This window comes from Panthera leo, chromosome B3, assembly GCF_018350215.1.
Source record: "Panthera leo isolate Ple1 chromosome B3, P.leo_Ple1_pat1.1, whole genome shotgun sequence".
In the NCBI taxonomy this organism is placed as follows: domain Eukaryota; kingdom Metazoa; phylum Chordata; class Mammalia; order Carnivora; family Felidae; genus Panthera; species Panthera leo.
This window is the reverse complement of record NC_056684.1, coordinates 2912992-2928845: the sequence shown is the minus strand read 5'-3', so window position 1 is coordinate 2928845 and position 15854 is coordinate 2912992. Positions and strand designations below refer to the sequence as shown.

The window sequence follows — 15854 nt, the reverse complement described above, 5'->3', positions numbered from 1 at the left end:
ACCTGGGAGCGGATGCGTGTTTTTACCTCTCCTTCCTGCCAGCGCCCTTCCCCCTCCCCCGGAAAGATGTCCCTGGGAGAGCCGAAGCCCCCAGTTCCACCTTCCTTAATTGCTGTTCTCCTTTGTCCTGCATTTCTCTCTTTGTAGCAGAGAGCACTCTGCTCTGCCGAAGTTTGAGAAACCTGTGTAAACTTCTGTCCGTCATCTGATTCTTATCAGGGTGGTGCTTCAGGGCCAGTTTCTTATAATTCTTCCCAGTGGCATTGAGTTTGACCTCCAAAACATCATAGTAAATGGTTTCTTCCACCATTTTTTGCATCCGGTGAGCAGGCCCAGGCCAGAGTGGGGAGCGGGAAGGAGCGCGTTGCTGGGCACAGTCCTCGGCTTCTCACTGAGTGTTCTGGAAAGTTCCGCCTAGTGTGGCTTTTCACCCTTCACTCCTAAATCTAAGCTGGAGGCCATCCAGCTTCCCTGCCCTTTTCCCTTTTAGATTCTGGGACTTTGTTTTTGCTGTTCCCAGCCGTAGTCTACCACAAGTTCTTACTAACATGTACGTGGTCTACATGTGTGCTCAGGAACACTTGACTGGGACTTTTTTATGCCGTTCTTCTCCCCCGAATGTCTGCATCTGTTGCTTTTGCTTCCTTCTTGAGAAGCAGCTCTTTCTGTAACAAGATGCTGTCTTCAAACAGAAGTCACTCTTTTCTTTTTTTAAAAAAAATATTCATTTTTTGAGAGAGACAGAGTATGAGCGCAGGTGGGGCAGAGAGAGAGGGAGATACAGAATCTGAAACAGGTTCTAGGCTCTGAACTGTCAGCACAGAGCCCGATGCGGGGCTCGAACTCACAAACTGTGAGATCATGACCTGAGCCGAAGTCGGACACTTAACCAACTGAGCCACCCAGGTGCCCCCAGAAGCCACTCTTCCGGGTTTGTCGCTTCACATCCTCTCAGCTGCCTCTGTCCCAGCTGCAGCGGCCTTCCAGCCTGTTCTCGGACATCCCAGCCCCCTCTTGACCAGGGTCACAGAGGCCAGAGCAGGAGCATTCTGCTTGGAATCTGGAGGGTGGATGGATTTGTGTTTCTGCCTCTTCCCTTCCCCGCCCCCCCACCAGTTCACATGCCCAACCTTTGGGTCAACGTGCTCACCTCCGCTCTCTTCCATCTCATGTTAGTAACTGCTGTCCCTTCAGGAAGAGTCAGCCACAGTCAGTCAACTACAGCCTGAATAACTCATCGCCCGCGGCTGTTCCTTGGCTGGTAGAACTCAGCTTTCTTGCGTACAAATTCCTCTTTGTTCTCAACAAACGCTGGATACGCAGTGGGTGCTGGCTGTAGTCCTTGCTGATTTCTGTCTGGCTGTCTGCTGTTTCCCTGCACACCGGTCCCGGCCCACGGCAGTGCCGGGCACGGAGCAGGTGTTCCCTGGACGGGCGGATACGTGCGCAGATGGGAGCAAGCGTCCACACGTTTGGCACTAACTTGATAAATATAAACGCTAATGCTCCCCGACCGTGTCGTGAATTGAGGTAGAATGAGGATGTAACTTACGTGAATGGATGTTTCTTTTGACCTAAAGCTAACATCATCTGCTTAATGTGATGATTATTTTATCCTCTTTAATTCCTTCTGAAGGGGAGACATCCTGGGGATAACGAGCACAGGGTTTGGAGTCCGAGCTGGATTTGAATTTCGGCTCCTCCCTCTATTTTCTGTGTGACTTTGGGTCAGGTTAAATTTCCTGAGCCTCTGCTGTATCAGCTGTAAACTAGAGACGATGGTGTCTGTTTCATTTAGTTGTTGTAGTAAATACGTACTATCGTACATGTAAGGGGATTAAGGCGATGTCGAGATTCTGGTGATAAGCCCATTGAAACAGACTGTGTCTCTTCACCTGCAAACAGGTGTCTCATGTTTTTTTTCCTCCCTGTTCTAACGATAACATTATATTTTGCATTTCTTTTTTAACTCAGATACTGTCGTAAGAGGTTTTAGCAAAAGTCTAGAAACACAGTAAGTCATCCTGGGGCTGACTGAAGAAACAGCTGGAGGGTTTGGCTTGCAGCGGAGCAGGGGGAGAGGGGCCCGAGTGCAGGCCACCGAAAGGAAAGGGGGAGCGGATTTGTTGGATGTCGCTCTGGAGCACAGGACTGCAGCCGTGGCTAGAAGTTGTAAGGAAGGAGAGTCCATCCTGTACTTGAACAGGCTTCTCACGCGTGGAGCTCCCGGGACAGAGAGGCTGGTCTCTTGCAGGCGAAGCAAGCCTCCAGCACAGTGGTTCTGGCTGCCTCGTGACCCCTGATCACGCCGCTCTCGGCCGCTCATGTTTTTGTGACCTGTGACACAGCCCCACAGGGACATGGGTCTGACTGCCAGGGGACAGCTCCTAGAACCAGACTCATCCATTTTGAGGGGTAGGTGCAAAGGGAGGTAGGACTAGTGCCCAGTCCTGGTGGGAGACCTTGTCTAGCAGGTGAGAATCTTTCTACACAGCACTGGACAGTCAGTGGTGTAAGCGGTCCCCTTCCCGACTGGCCCGCAGCGGGGCTGTAGGCGGTCCCCTTCCACGCTGGCCCACGTGAAGTAAGAAGGAGGAAGAGGTTTTAGGCCCCTGGTATAGGAGCTCCGAGAGTATGTGGCCATGTGGAATGCACGTGAACGGTGCACTTTCAGAACGGATATCTGAACGGGTTCCAGAGCTTAGGGGAGCGGAGGGGAGAGTGGCATGGCAGCGTGGGGATGAGACCACCTGTCAGGTGTCAGGTCAGCGGTCGGGGAGGAAAGCAGAAATCATGGGGAGGAACGGCAGGAGGGAGGCGCAGAGGGACAGGACCACACGGAGTGGGCAGCTTCCAGAGCTGGAGTGTCCAGTTAGGACCAGAGCACCGGCCCGACTGCCTGAACGCTCAGTCCCAGAGTCCGGGGCTAAGACGCTGTAGTCCCGCCGGCTTCAGGGAGGCGGTTGGTCTTGCCTTGTGCCGGGGCTGAGGGTGCAGGCGGGTCTGCACAGGCCCACACGCGGGCGAGGAGCCTCGTCCTGGGAATCCGTGCACCTGCTTGGCTTCTGCCTTCCAAACTGAAGCTCCCCAACAGTGCGCATTTTTATTCAACTTAGCGCTCCCTTTTCTAAGACCCTCTCTGTGGCCTGATAGACGTGAGGGTAACTCTTTAGGAAAACAGCTCGTTCCCCTTCCCCCAACCAAGACTAACCCCCAACAGACAGACAGCCACACACCGCCTTTTCTGTGCTGGTACTTGGGTCTAATGCAACAGCTGATAATCACAATTTGACCTTTTAGTCCAGCTGAATTTCCAGCGTTCAGCCTGACCTTAAACCCTTCCTCTTGGACCCAGGTTCTTTGTGAACATATATTCTTTTTTTATATATATTAAATATAATTTATTGTCAAATTGGTTTCCATACAGCACCCAGTGCTCATCCCAACAAGTGCCCTCTCCCTGCCTATCACCCACTTTCCCCTCTCCCCCACCCCCTGTCTACCCTTAGTATGTTCTCAGTCCTTAGGGGTCTCTTAGGGTTTGTTTCCCTCCCTCTCTCTAACTTTTTTTCCCCCCTCTCCTCCCCCCTGGTCTTCTGTTGAGTTTCTCAAAATCTACATATGAATGAAAACATATATATCAGTCTTTCTCTGCCTGACTTATTTCACTCAGCAGAATACCCTCCAGTTCCATCCACATTGCTACAAATGGCAGGATTTCATTCTTTCTCTTTGCCAAGTAGTACTCCATTGTATATGTGAACCACATCTTTATCCATTCGTCAGTTGATGGACATTTAGGCTCTCTCCATAATTTGGTTATTGTTGAAAGTGCTGCTCTAAACATTGGGGTACGAGTGCCCTTGTGCATCAGCACTCCTGTGTCCCTTGGGTAAATTCCTAGCAGTGCTATTGCTGGGTCATAGGGTAGGTCTATTTTAAAAGTTTTGAGGAACCTCCACACTCGTGAACATACATTCTTAGGCATTTGTGGGGAAAACCTCAATTTTTTAAAAAAATATTTATTTTTGAGAGAGAGAGAGAGAGAGTGCATGAGTTGGGGAGGGGCAGAGAGAGAGGGAGACAGAGGATTCAAAGCAGGCTCTGCACCAATAGCATAGAACCCGATGTGGGGCTTGAACTCATGAACTGCAAGATCATGACCTGAGCCAAAGTCAGAAGCTCAGCCGACTGAGCCACCTAGGTGCCCCCACACCTCCATTTCTTACCGAGGCCTTATGCTTGCTTCTCAGCAGGGGTGTTCTGAGCCCTGGTATCTCACTCGTTTCCGGCCTGTCCTCGTTGTTCGCCTCATAGAAGAAGGTGGGCATCAAGGGTCAGGCTCCGTGCCGTGGCGTGTGGCCGTGTGTGGGGCCGTGGACTCTTGCGTGTCTGTTCATAAGCTCAGAGTAGCTCACGCGGCATTGTAGAGAAGACATCGCTACTGCGGGGGGAGAGCTCGCAGAGGCCGTGCTCGGAAGGGGCTTGGGACCCGTTGCCGTCTTATCCGGCCCCGCTGACTTATCCGGCCCCGTTGCCCTTTCCCTGCGCGAGCGGACCGAGAGGTGCTGATGTTGCCAGGTGTTAACCTGTCTGTGACCTCCCGTAGACCTCTCACGCAAGAAGAAATTGCGCAGCGGCGTGAGCGTGCAAGACAGAGGCATGCGGAGAAGCTCGCAGCGACGCAGGGGCCGGCGTCCGTGGAGCCCCCGGAAGATGGCGGTGCCCCGGAAACAAGTCCAAAGGGAGAAGAGACAAAAGGTACAGCTGTCCCTAAATAGGTTTGGTGCGAAATAGTTGTTTTAACTTAGGACGCTCATCCCCTGACTCTGGAGCTTGGCTTTAACTGTAGCTTTAATCAGTGTTCTGTCATTCTTGGTGCTTCCTTCCTGAAACTGGGCCACATCTCTTGTATTCACCGCCTGCTCTGTGTTTTTAGGCATCTCCTGGACTGGAGGGAGCACTCGTGGCACTCATTGTCCTCTCGTTTCTGGCAGGTGATGAGCACCAGGTGGAGGGTAAGACCCTTAAACCTCAGCCCGAAGAAGGAAGCAACCACGAGTCTTTCGTTGCCTTTGCTCGAGTGTTCAGTGGTGTGGCTCGAAGAGGAAAGAAAATGTTTGTCTTGGGACCCAAATACAGCCCCGTTGAGTTTTTGCGGCGGGTAAGAATTAGAAATAAAATGTCACTGTAAATGTTTTTTGTTTTACTTATTTTGAGAGAGAGTGTGTGTGAGCAGGAGGGGCAGAGAGAGGGAGTGTGAGGAGCCCCATGCGAGGCTCGAACTCACGAACCGAGAGATTGTGACCTGAGATGAAATCAAGAGTTAGGCACTTAACCGACTGAGCCACCCTCGTGCCCTCAAGACGTTAGTATATCGTTTCACGGTTCTTAAATGTTTCCGTATCGGTTGAGATTACCTGATTGGTAGGTTTATTTTGTCTCTAGAAAGGCACGTTCAGGTGAATCCATATATCTCATCTTAATATTGCTTTGGTAACATTTGGTAAATCTGTCTCAGTGGCATTTGGAAAACTGAACCAGTATGTGAACTCAGTTTTCAGGCCTCATTTAACTGTAAGGCTTTCCAAGGCCAGAGGAAAGGGCTGGTTAAGAACAGCTGTCATGCGGGGGCCACGGCAGCGGCAGGACTTCATGAAATACGGGGATCCAAAAACTAGGGGGCTCAGGCCTGCCTCAGGGAGGGGCAGTGAGCAGGTGACAGGCCGCGGTCACGGTCACGGCACGGCAGGTGGAGCCCAGAAATTGATCAGGAAGGTCTGTAAGCAGGTGAACGGCCAGCATCCGGTTACGTACACCTGAGCCGAAGGGCAGAAAACCCCGCAGGCTTGAGCAGCCTCGGGTCACTTTTGGACGTAAGCAGAGTGTATGCGTCGTAGTTAAATCGTGAAGGTCGCAGGGTGATGAGGATGCCAGAGGTGCAGGCGGTGAGTCAGGATCGGCAAGAAGCCCTGAGAGCTTGTAAGAGTCGCTGCCTCACGGGCAGAAGAGCGTGCGGTCCTCTCCTTGCGGGGACAGCAGGGAAGCTGCGGCCTCGGCCGTGGCAGAGACAGAGTGGCAGGGGGAGGCTCTGCCGTCAACTTGCCTTGCCTAGAGTGCTCTATTCCGTCAGTTTTAGCTGTTTAATCCTTGGCGATGACTCTGCTGAGCGGCCCTCGGCGGGCTGTGGCATGTCGCGCTTTGGCGAGAGGGAGCACGGCCGCTGGCGTGGGGACGGGGGGGGGGGCTGGTGTGCTCACAAGCCCGTTTACGCTCGTTGACATGCTGCTCTAGACGTAGTTGATGGTTTGTTACTCACCAGTAAGGCTCGAGTGGTGGCCCGTCTTCTTCCTTCTTTGTTCTCTGTACCGTCAAGGTGAGGAAGAAACTGTTGTCCCTTGGCGTGGCACGGAGTTAGTGGGCTTTACGAAGTCCACGAGCCCTCCAGTTTATCTTCTCTGTGGAGCGCAGCTCTGCTCTCAGGGGGCTGGCGGCTGAAATCCACTCGTCCTGTGCCACCACCCGAGGGGCAGTGACGGAACGAGTTGACCGCACGGAGGACTCCGAACTCTGGTAGCCGGAGCCCCGGAAGGTCTCCTTCCCACCTGCTTTTCTAAACTGTCACGGGTATCACACACCCGGAGATAAACCTCACGTGGACTTGGGGTCCTGTCCGCCGGGTGGCCTGCCTGTTACAGACTACCGCGGGTGGAGCAAATCCACGGTCTCCGTGTTTCTGTGGAGCGGGAGTCCACGCCGGAGTGTAGACCAGACTGTGTTCTCCGGAGGCTCATCCGGGAAGGGGTCTGCCCCCGGAGTGGCTCGGGTGGCTGGCCGAGTCGCATCCCGGTACCTGGAGGGCTGAGGGCTCCACGTTCTTTCTGGCCTAGAAGCCGCCTGCGGTTTCCCGTCATTTGGCCTTTCCCGGCTTGGCGGTGCCCCTTCCAGCTGGCGAGGAGGGTCTAGGCTGAACTTATCAGCAAGACGGTCTCGTGTGATGTTACGCAAGCATGAGAGTGACGTCCACCGCCTCTGCCGAGCGCCGTTGGTGAGGAGCGAGCCACCGGCCCCGGTCACGCCCAGGGGAGGGGGTTGCGTGAAGGCGTGAACACCAGGCGGCAGGAGTCATGGGGAGACCACCGTCAGTCTGCCTGCTACTCTTTTGCCTTTTTTTTTTTTTTTTTTGTAGTTTTACGACCTGTATATGCACTGAGAAAAATCTCTTCTTTCTGAACTTTGTATAGATGGAATCTTACTGTCGGTATTCTTCTACAGCTCACTTTTTTTTACCTAACATCGTGAGGTTGACCTAAGTCAACACCTGTTCCTGTACTTCGTTCATTGTTCGTTGCCGCATAGTATTCCATTGTGTAGACAAACGTTTTATGTTTCGCTTTTCCAGTTACTGTGTATTTGGGCTGCATTCGTTTTTGGCTCATCTAAACAATGCTACCTTGAGTATTTTTGTACAGATTTCCTTAGGCACATTTGCGAGAAGTTCTCGGTAATACACCCTTAGAGGGATCCTCTGGGTAACAGGATCCGTACATCTCCAGCTACCTGGTTAATTCCAGATCGTCCTCCAGAGGAGCGTCCCGTGTGTCACCAGCTCCATTTCCACACCGTCCCCAAAATGTGCTGTTGTCAGGGTCTTAATTTTTGCCAGTCAGATGTGGATGACCTGGTCTGTTCAAGTGGTTTTAATTCACATTTTCTTCAATACCCTTTTAATATGTTTATTGGTCATTCATGCCTTTTCCTGTGGAGATATCTTTGGGTCATTTGCATATTTTTCACTCGTGCTGGATATATTTTTAATACTGGTTTTTAGATGTTCTTTGTAGAAGCTGAATGCTAATTTCTTGTCAGTTCTAAGTTTTGCAGATTTCTTCTCCAGCTCGGGACTTGTCACACGTTCTGTTAGTACATTTTAATGTAAAGAAGTTCTTAGTCTTAACGTGGTGGAATTTACCAGTCTTTTCCATTATGAGTTTTGGTTTTTGTATCTTGTTTAAGAAAATTAAAATTATGACCACACGGAAGCCCAAATTTTTGCCTGTGTTTCCTTCTAAGGTTTAATGTTTTGCCTTTCACGCTTAAATGTTTGGTTCGGTATTTATATATTCTATGAGGAGAAGGGATCCAGTTTTGTTTTTGTCCCCATACAAACACCAGTGGCCCTAATACGATTCATGAATGTCCATCTCGACCCACCACTCCGCCATCTGTCCCAAGTCGCGTTTCGTTTGCGCCTCGGTCTGTTTCTGGACGAACAGACTTCATTTTTTCTGTTTGTGTGTCACCGTCTCTGTTGAGTGCTGACTTCACTTCTAAATGTTTTGATATATCAAAGGCTGTGCCCTCTACCGTGTCTGTCTTTGTGAGTGCCTTGCTTATTGCTAACTCTTTACTCTTCCATGCAAAGTTGATGGTCGGCTTGACAGGTTCCGTGAAAAGCTCCTTTGAGAGACCGATTGCTTTAAATCAGTACGTGTGTTTGGTACGAGTCAACATTTTGTAATATAGAATCTATCTGTGAATCTATCAGGCGTATCTATCTGTTTATTTAGGTTATTTTAAATGTTTTTCGTTAAAGTTTTACAATTTTATCCATAAAGATACTTAATCACTTTGTTAGACTTCTTCCCAGCTATCTTATATTTTGTTGCCGTTCTAAAAGTTACTGTTTAAAAAAATGTATTTTTTCTCTTGCTGACGTAGGGACAGCTAACTTTTGTATAATGATCTTGTGTCTAGCCACCTTGCTTACAGTGTCTTACTAATTATCATTTATCTGTAGCTGGTTCTAAGTGGATGATTATATTATCTATAGATAATTTTTTGTCTTCCAATTTAATCCTTTTTAAAATTTCTTCCCAATTTGTCTTTAGAGCTATCCTGCAGACCTGTCATTGAATCAGAACATGTACGTTTAAACGTAGCATGCGCCCGAAAGGCCCACATTTTCCTGGGGTTTCCAAGTTCACCCTAACGCAATAGCTTCTCCCTCCTCTGAGTGTCTGTGAATTTACTTGCCTGTAGTGCTTTTTTGTCACTCACTCTGTGATGTTAGTTATCTTTGTATATGCTGTAACTTAACATTTTTTCTCTTCATTGACAGCAGTAGCACGGTGCCTTGGGCCTGTGGGTACCAAAGGTTAGTTGGTTGATTTGAAGGCCTTTAGGGCACTTGCATTTATATGGAGGTCGCTGAATGATACTGTCTCGAATACTGAATAATTCTTGACGAAACTTAAGATCAAACATGATATGAGGTGAGCGCATAAATCTGTTATCCCTGCAGCATATCCCTGCGGTAACTTGCTCTGTCTTCTCATCAGTGTCCCCAGTATTCACGGCCTTCCAGATTAACAGCAGAGCATGTAATAGCCATGTTTGGCCATTTTCGTGGCGTTTTATCACTGGCTGCTCTCCCGCTTGGTCATTTCCTTGTGTAACCCAGCACGAGCACCTGCTCTTGCTGAGTGCTTGCAGGGCATTATGATGAGATTAAAACAATTAAAACAATTTTTTTAATGTTTATTTTATTTTTGAGAGACAGAGAGAGACAGAGCACGAGCCAGGGAGGGGCAGAGAGAGAGGGAGACACAGAATCGAAGCAGGCTCCAGGCTCCGAGCCGTCCGCACAGAGCCCGACGCGGGGCTCGAACTCACGGACCGCGAGACCGTGACTTGAGCCGAAGTCGGACGCTCACCCGACTGAGCCACCCAGGCGCCCTTAGATTAAAACAATTTTAAGTGATAAAAAGCGTGGAAGTAATAGCACAGTGGCACCAGGACTGGTGTGTGGCACGGTTCCCGGAAATACTGGCCAGGGGCTGTGGGGATTTTTGGTTTTTGGCTAATATGGTGGTACTAGGTCACAGAATTGATATTACTTAGTCGTAAAACTGATGTCTGTGTCCCTTTCTTGACAGTTTTTAAATACTTGAGAAATTTAGATTTTATTCATAAAGCGAGGCATCCTTTCTATCACTTCAGATTTCCGGGCTTCAGGTTGACGTGACGTGACCACACCATCTCCCCTGTGGATCAACGTAACCGTATCGACACGAGCTAACGTTTCTGTTTGACGTCTCCTAACTTCTCTCCAATCGTTTCTCTTTGGCCAGGTGCCGTCGGGCTTCTCCACCCCACTGGACGACCTCCCCCCGGTCCCCCACATGGCGTGCTGCACTCTGGAAAACCTGTATCTCCTGATGGGGAGGGAGCTGGAAGGCCTAGTGGAGGTGCCTCCAGGAAACGTGCTAGGTAAGGCGGCCCTGTGGGCCCCTCGCGTGCCTCGTCTACACTCCATTCTGAGAGGTCGCCCTGCCCTACCTGCCGCACAGACTTGTGAAATTTTGAAGGAAATGGCTTTGATCTCTTTTTCCCTTTGGTTATTTTTTTCTGGCGTCCTGAGCCTTTAAGTTTGTGCGTTTGAGGAGTTAGCATGTGGATCAGTAACTTGCTGTGGGTTCTGGAAGTTCTGTCTTTAAAAGTACTGCCTGAGTAATTGGTGAATGCCCCGTTTTAAGCTGGGGCTCCGTTTGGTTGGGAGCAAGAAGGGGGATTTCTGCTCACTTAAAAGTCAGTCTGGATGACTAAGACACTTCTGGTTCTCAGTTATTGGAAACTATTCTGATGTAAAGTTCTATTTAACTCATTTCCTCTGTTCCAGTATTTTTTATCCATTAAATGTTGCTTTACTAATAGTAGTTATCAGGGCAGCTGGGTGGCTCAGTCGGTTAAGCATCTGACTCTTGATTATGGCTTGGGTCACGATCTCACCGTTTGTGAGATCAAGCCCCATGTCAGGCTCTATGCTGACAGCTCGGAGCCTGCTTGGGATTCTTTCTGCCCTTCCCCCACTCATGCGCGCGCGCTCTCTCTCTCGCTCTCTCTCTCTCTCTTTCTCTCTCTCTCTCCCTCTCACCCACACATACACACACAAAATAAATAACCTTTAAAAAAGAGAGAGAGAGAGAAAGAGGGGTTCCTGGGGGGCTCAGTCAGTTAAGCGTCTGACTCTTGATCTCGGCTCAAGTCATGATCTCCTGGTTCATGAGATTGAGCCCCACGTCAGGCTCTGCACTGACAGCACAGAGCCTGCTTCGGATTCTCTCTCTCCCTCTCTGTCTCTGCCCTTCCCATGCACACGTGCACACGTGTTCACTCTTTCTCAAAAATAAATTAACTTAAAAAAAAAAAAACAAACTAATAGCGTTTATCAGTTTATATCCATAAATACTGTTTGTCAACCCTGCAGTGTTTCTTACATACTTGGCTTCTGCTTCTGTGGGCAGAATTCACGTTCTGAGGTCCTTAGTGAACCCTGAAGTCTCAGATTGAGGGATTTTCCTCGGAGCATCACGTGACCTGAGTGTGCTGTGAAATGCTCTACGTCCTGTACTGCTGCTTTCTGAGCCCGTAGGGTGCTTGTCGGCCGTAAAGCTGTGTACCGGGTGATTGCTCGGCTGGGAATTCTCTTTATGTTTTAGAGAAATGGTCCAGACTGCTGGTCCACAACAGCTAATGATTGATCTGGATTTTGTGAACTTGAGACCAAGAAACTTGCCTGAGCATTTTGCCACTCCTTCACAGAGACCCATTCTTCTCTTTATGTTTGAATTCTTTTCTTGTGGAGGGGCATGAAATTACTGGAATTCCTAGCTTCTCATCAAGTGTTCCCCATTCTCTTCCAACCCTTTGGAAAATGCCAGTGGACCTTGACGGTTGGTATGTTTGTGAGCTGCCGTAGCCAGCAAAGTACCGTAGCAGGAAGGACATGGGAAGAAGAACGAATAATACCCTGTCTTTGTTTATAAGCCTTCCTTGGGATGGCCGTATTGCTCAACTTCAGCCCATTTTGTTTCTTCAGTGCAAGGTAAGGCGGAAGATCTTGGACCTAACGCTCAAGGGCAAGGGAAGGTATCTGTAGAGTGGATGGTGTTTGCCATGTCTCCTCCCGTTAAGGCCCAGCGTTTGTAGTCTTTGCCTGGTCGAGGTCGGGAACTTGACGGGCAGTGGTTCTCTCTTCTGGCTTTCCGTCTGCCGTCCAGGACTGAGGTTCCACAGCTGATGAGGAGGGATGCCGTCTCTCTCTCATCTGCTTCTCCAGGCAGCCCTCCCCTGCCATCTGCGGTGAGCTAGAACTTTCTTCCTCTTGGAGAAGAGACACGTGCTTCCTTCTCTTTTCCTGGTATTTCAGAATAATTGCGAGGTGATGGTGAAGGTGCGTAAACATTTGTTCACCAGATTTAGCGATCTGGAAATAACACAGACGGGCGCACCACTTTGGGTCAAAACGCACGGAGGAGGAAGCCGGATTAATTTTGCCGAAGAGCTAAGCTTGTGTGCAGCTGCAGGTAACCAAAACCCAAACGCATGCTTGTGATGAATTTCACTCACCAGGAAGCCTGAGCACAACACAGTCTGGGGCCGGAGTGACGGCTCTCCCGTGTCCTCAGCGAGCCAGGTTCCTTCTGTCGGCCTGTTTGCAATCCTAGATTATGCCCCCAGGGAACCAAGGTGGCTCTAGCATCTCCAGGAATCACAGCCACGTTCCTGGCAGGAAGAGGGCACTAGGACCAAAGGCCTTCTCACAGCACTGTTGCCATTTGGGAAGAGATGCCCCCTTAGTGACTTCTCTGTAGTCTCATTTTTTGTGGCTTTTGTCACATGGCCGCCCCTAGCCACAGTAGGAGCAAGGCGCTGAGTATCTTACTCTGACAGCCTCCGCAGTTAAGACAAGGAATTTGGCTTGTGAGTGGCTTTTGACTAGCCGGTCCACACGGCTGCCCGCTTTCCTCCCACGCTTGTCTTGCGCTGCCTGCGGCCCCTCTGTCAGGATTCTGTTTCTTTGCATTCAGGAGGGCCGTGCACCAGAAGGGTTATGAATGTGGCATTGAAGGAGCTGGAATCCAGCCAGCCACTCTGACTTGCCTTTTGAATGGAAACTAAAATAATTGTTTTCCTTTTATTAATCCAAATCTCACTGAGCCCCGTGCAGGACTAGAAAACACGAGTATACAAAAATTCTGGTCATGGTTTTGCTGGTTATTAGCCTTAGTTATATGGCCGCAGGCCAGTTGTATGACCTTTCTGGACTTGAGTTTCCCCAAATGATTTAGACCAGAGCAGTGATTGCTAACGTTTCGTGTGGTAAAAATAGACTAGCCACTTTAAATTTGTTTTAAGAAGACTATTTGTGGGTTCCCAGGACTTTTATTGTATTTCTCGCATACTGTTACACTTACCATACATTCTAAACGTTAAGGACAGAATATTAAATAGCATTGTATGGCGTACTTTCTTTGGTCTAGCTATAAAATATACACAGAATTACATTTTGTTTGTAAAATACGCACAACGTTGAAGGTTAAAATGGCCAATTATTATGGTAGGTTGACATTTCCGTAAGGATGGGGTGAGGTAAAAATTCTTAGTACATACGTATGTCATGAAAATCTAGAGTGGGTTATATCAGTTTTCCACTGATGAAAAAAAAGTCCAAACTACATTCTCTCTCAGGGCCCGGCTTTAACTTTTCAGGCTTGTGTTTCTTAGAGAAGAACCTTCAGATCATTAGGAATTAGGGTATCTCCCTCCCTGGTGCTCCTTTGGAAGAATACTGGTTACTTGGTTGGGTCGATAACCCATTTAAGTGGCCCCATCGGAACCTCTTGAACCTGGTTACCAGCCTTGGAGTCAGAGTGACCCTTTTAGGCAAAAGCCACTTGCTAATTGGTTACAAAACTGGAGCCCTTGTCATAGGAGCAGCAGTTTCATCAGTCACGTGTTTAATAAGGAACTTTCCAAAGCTGGGAGGAGGTTCAGGGAGGAACAGAGGAGCAGGCCCAGGGCTGCGGCGGGTTGAGTGGGGAGAAGCCCTCGGCCAGGAACGGATAGGACAGCCCAGGGGAATGGGAGCTGGGCCGCCAGCCCCGAGGCTGCTGGGCCAGGTCGGCTGAGCACACGGCGGGGGGTCAGCACCGGTGGGTTTGCTGTGTTTACTGGTTGTGTTTTTCTTTCATTTTTTTTTTTTGAAATATTTATTCATCTTTGAGAGATAGAGAGCATGAACAGGGAAGGGATAGGTAGAGAGAGGGAGACACAGAATCCGAAGCAGGCTCCAGGCTCCGAGCTGTCAGCACAGAGCCCGACACCGGGCTCGAACTCACGAACCGTGAGATCATGACCTGGGCTGAAGTCGGACGCTCAACCGGCTGAGCCACCCGGGCGCCCCTGTTGGTTGGCTGTTTAACTTAAAACAGGTTTGTCTTCTTGGGAGATTTCAAGTTAAAAAAAAATAAGATGGGTGGCTGAATTTGGTGGAACTAACGTACACATTCCGGTTACCTGTTGCTGCATCATGAAGCTGCCAAAGCCTGAGAGCTTAAAACAAAGTCGGCCGTTATTTTTTCACAAATCTGCAGTTTGGGCATGGCTTAGCGGACAGCTTGTCTCTCTTTGCCAAAGTGTCCGTGGGGCTGCCCCTGGCCTGGGCGCGAGCGTCCCTCACTGTCCGGGGGGCTGGTGCTGGCTGGCTGGGACCTTGGCTGGGTCATGGGACTGGGCCTGAATGCGTAGCCTCCCCCAGGGCTCCTGGCCTCCTCACAGCGTGGTGCTGGGCTCTGCAGAAGCTGTATCAGCGTTCGTGACCTGGCCTCACTGGCTTTGACCTCACTCCACACTGGAAGCGAGTCACCACGACTGGCCCATCTTCAGAGAGAGGAGACTGACTGGCAGACGTGTCATAGAATTTGTGAACATGTTTTAAAGTGACCACACCACGAACCGCAGATAACTCCTTGTTGTCTTTCATATTTTAGCAGACCCACGACAGGGCGCATATCGCAAATTAAGATGTGGCGATGTTTATAGCGATCGGGGCAGGCCTATAAATTGCGTCTATTTTGCTCGTTAACTTAGAGAAAAGGTTGTAATTCCTACTTAATAAGAAAGTAACAGAATGATATGTCTTATGTCCATATGCTTTTCATCAGAAATGATACTGAGTAGGATTTATCAAATGCAGATGAAAATTTTTGTTGGAGAAGGAAATGAAAACTCATATGGCATTTTTGCACAATTCAGGGTGTATAGTCAAAGTCCAAAGGAGAGTTCCTTCATTGGCACTTGAAAAATGCAGATTTCACATTTGAACTCGGCTATAACTCACTTGGAGAACTTGCATTGACTGATAAGTGTGGAATAGATTTTGTGGTCTGGAAATAGTTGATTTAGAGTCTAAAATGATTTAATTCCAACCTGATGTCTAAAAAACTCAGATAGATGGGACCGCAGAGACCTCCCCATGTTTAACACACAATGGCCTTTTGTTCAGTCCCCTACCAAGAAAGTCTCTGAAAATAAATGTTTGCTACAGGCTCCTATTAAAATGTGAGGGGAAATTGAATTAGGATTCCAAATCTTTAGCCTTTTCTTCTACACTTTCAGATCTCTTCCATATGGCTAAATCTTTAAAATTTCAAGGCCATATTCTAAGAGGAAATGTGATATTCCTCCTGTCACAACAGGAGGAAAAGAATATTAATTAGCTTTTTTTCTGAACTGACTTTAGTTCTTCACGGTTCGTCGCTGGGTGATAGGAAGTCAGTGAGAAGTGAAAGCTGAACGAAGGGTGTGTGTGTCTGTCTGTCTGCCTCTGAGTCTGTCCGTCTTTAGTCAAGTGGAGCAGTTGAGGAGCCAGATCCTTCCAAGGGCACTACACGCAGATTTGATTTTGTTATTTCAAAGGAAATCTCAACAGTCTGTGACTCTTAAGTCTTTGTGGTATTTTTTGTAATACATTAAATTCACTTACTAGTGAATTTCTTTTAAATACACCC

General features: G+C 48.9%; 1 protein-coding gene across 1 annotated transcript in view; it reads left to right on the top strand.

Annotated features, from left to right (window-relative positions):
• The window catches only part of EFL1 (elongation factor like GTPase 1), a 121336-nt gene that overhangs the window by 36195 nt on the left and 69287 nt on the right, over positions 1–15854 (top strand). Inside the window, 3 exon segments of the mRNA XM_042940842.1 lie at positions 4610–4761; positions 4998–5164; positions 10134–10272. Coding sequence (XP_042796776.1) covers positions 4610–4761; positions 4998–5164; positions 10134–10272 — 458 coding nt within the window.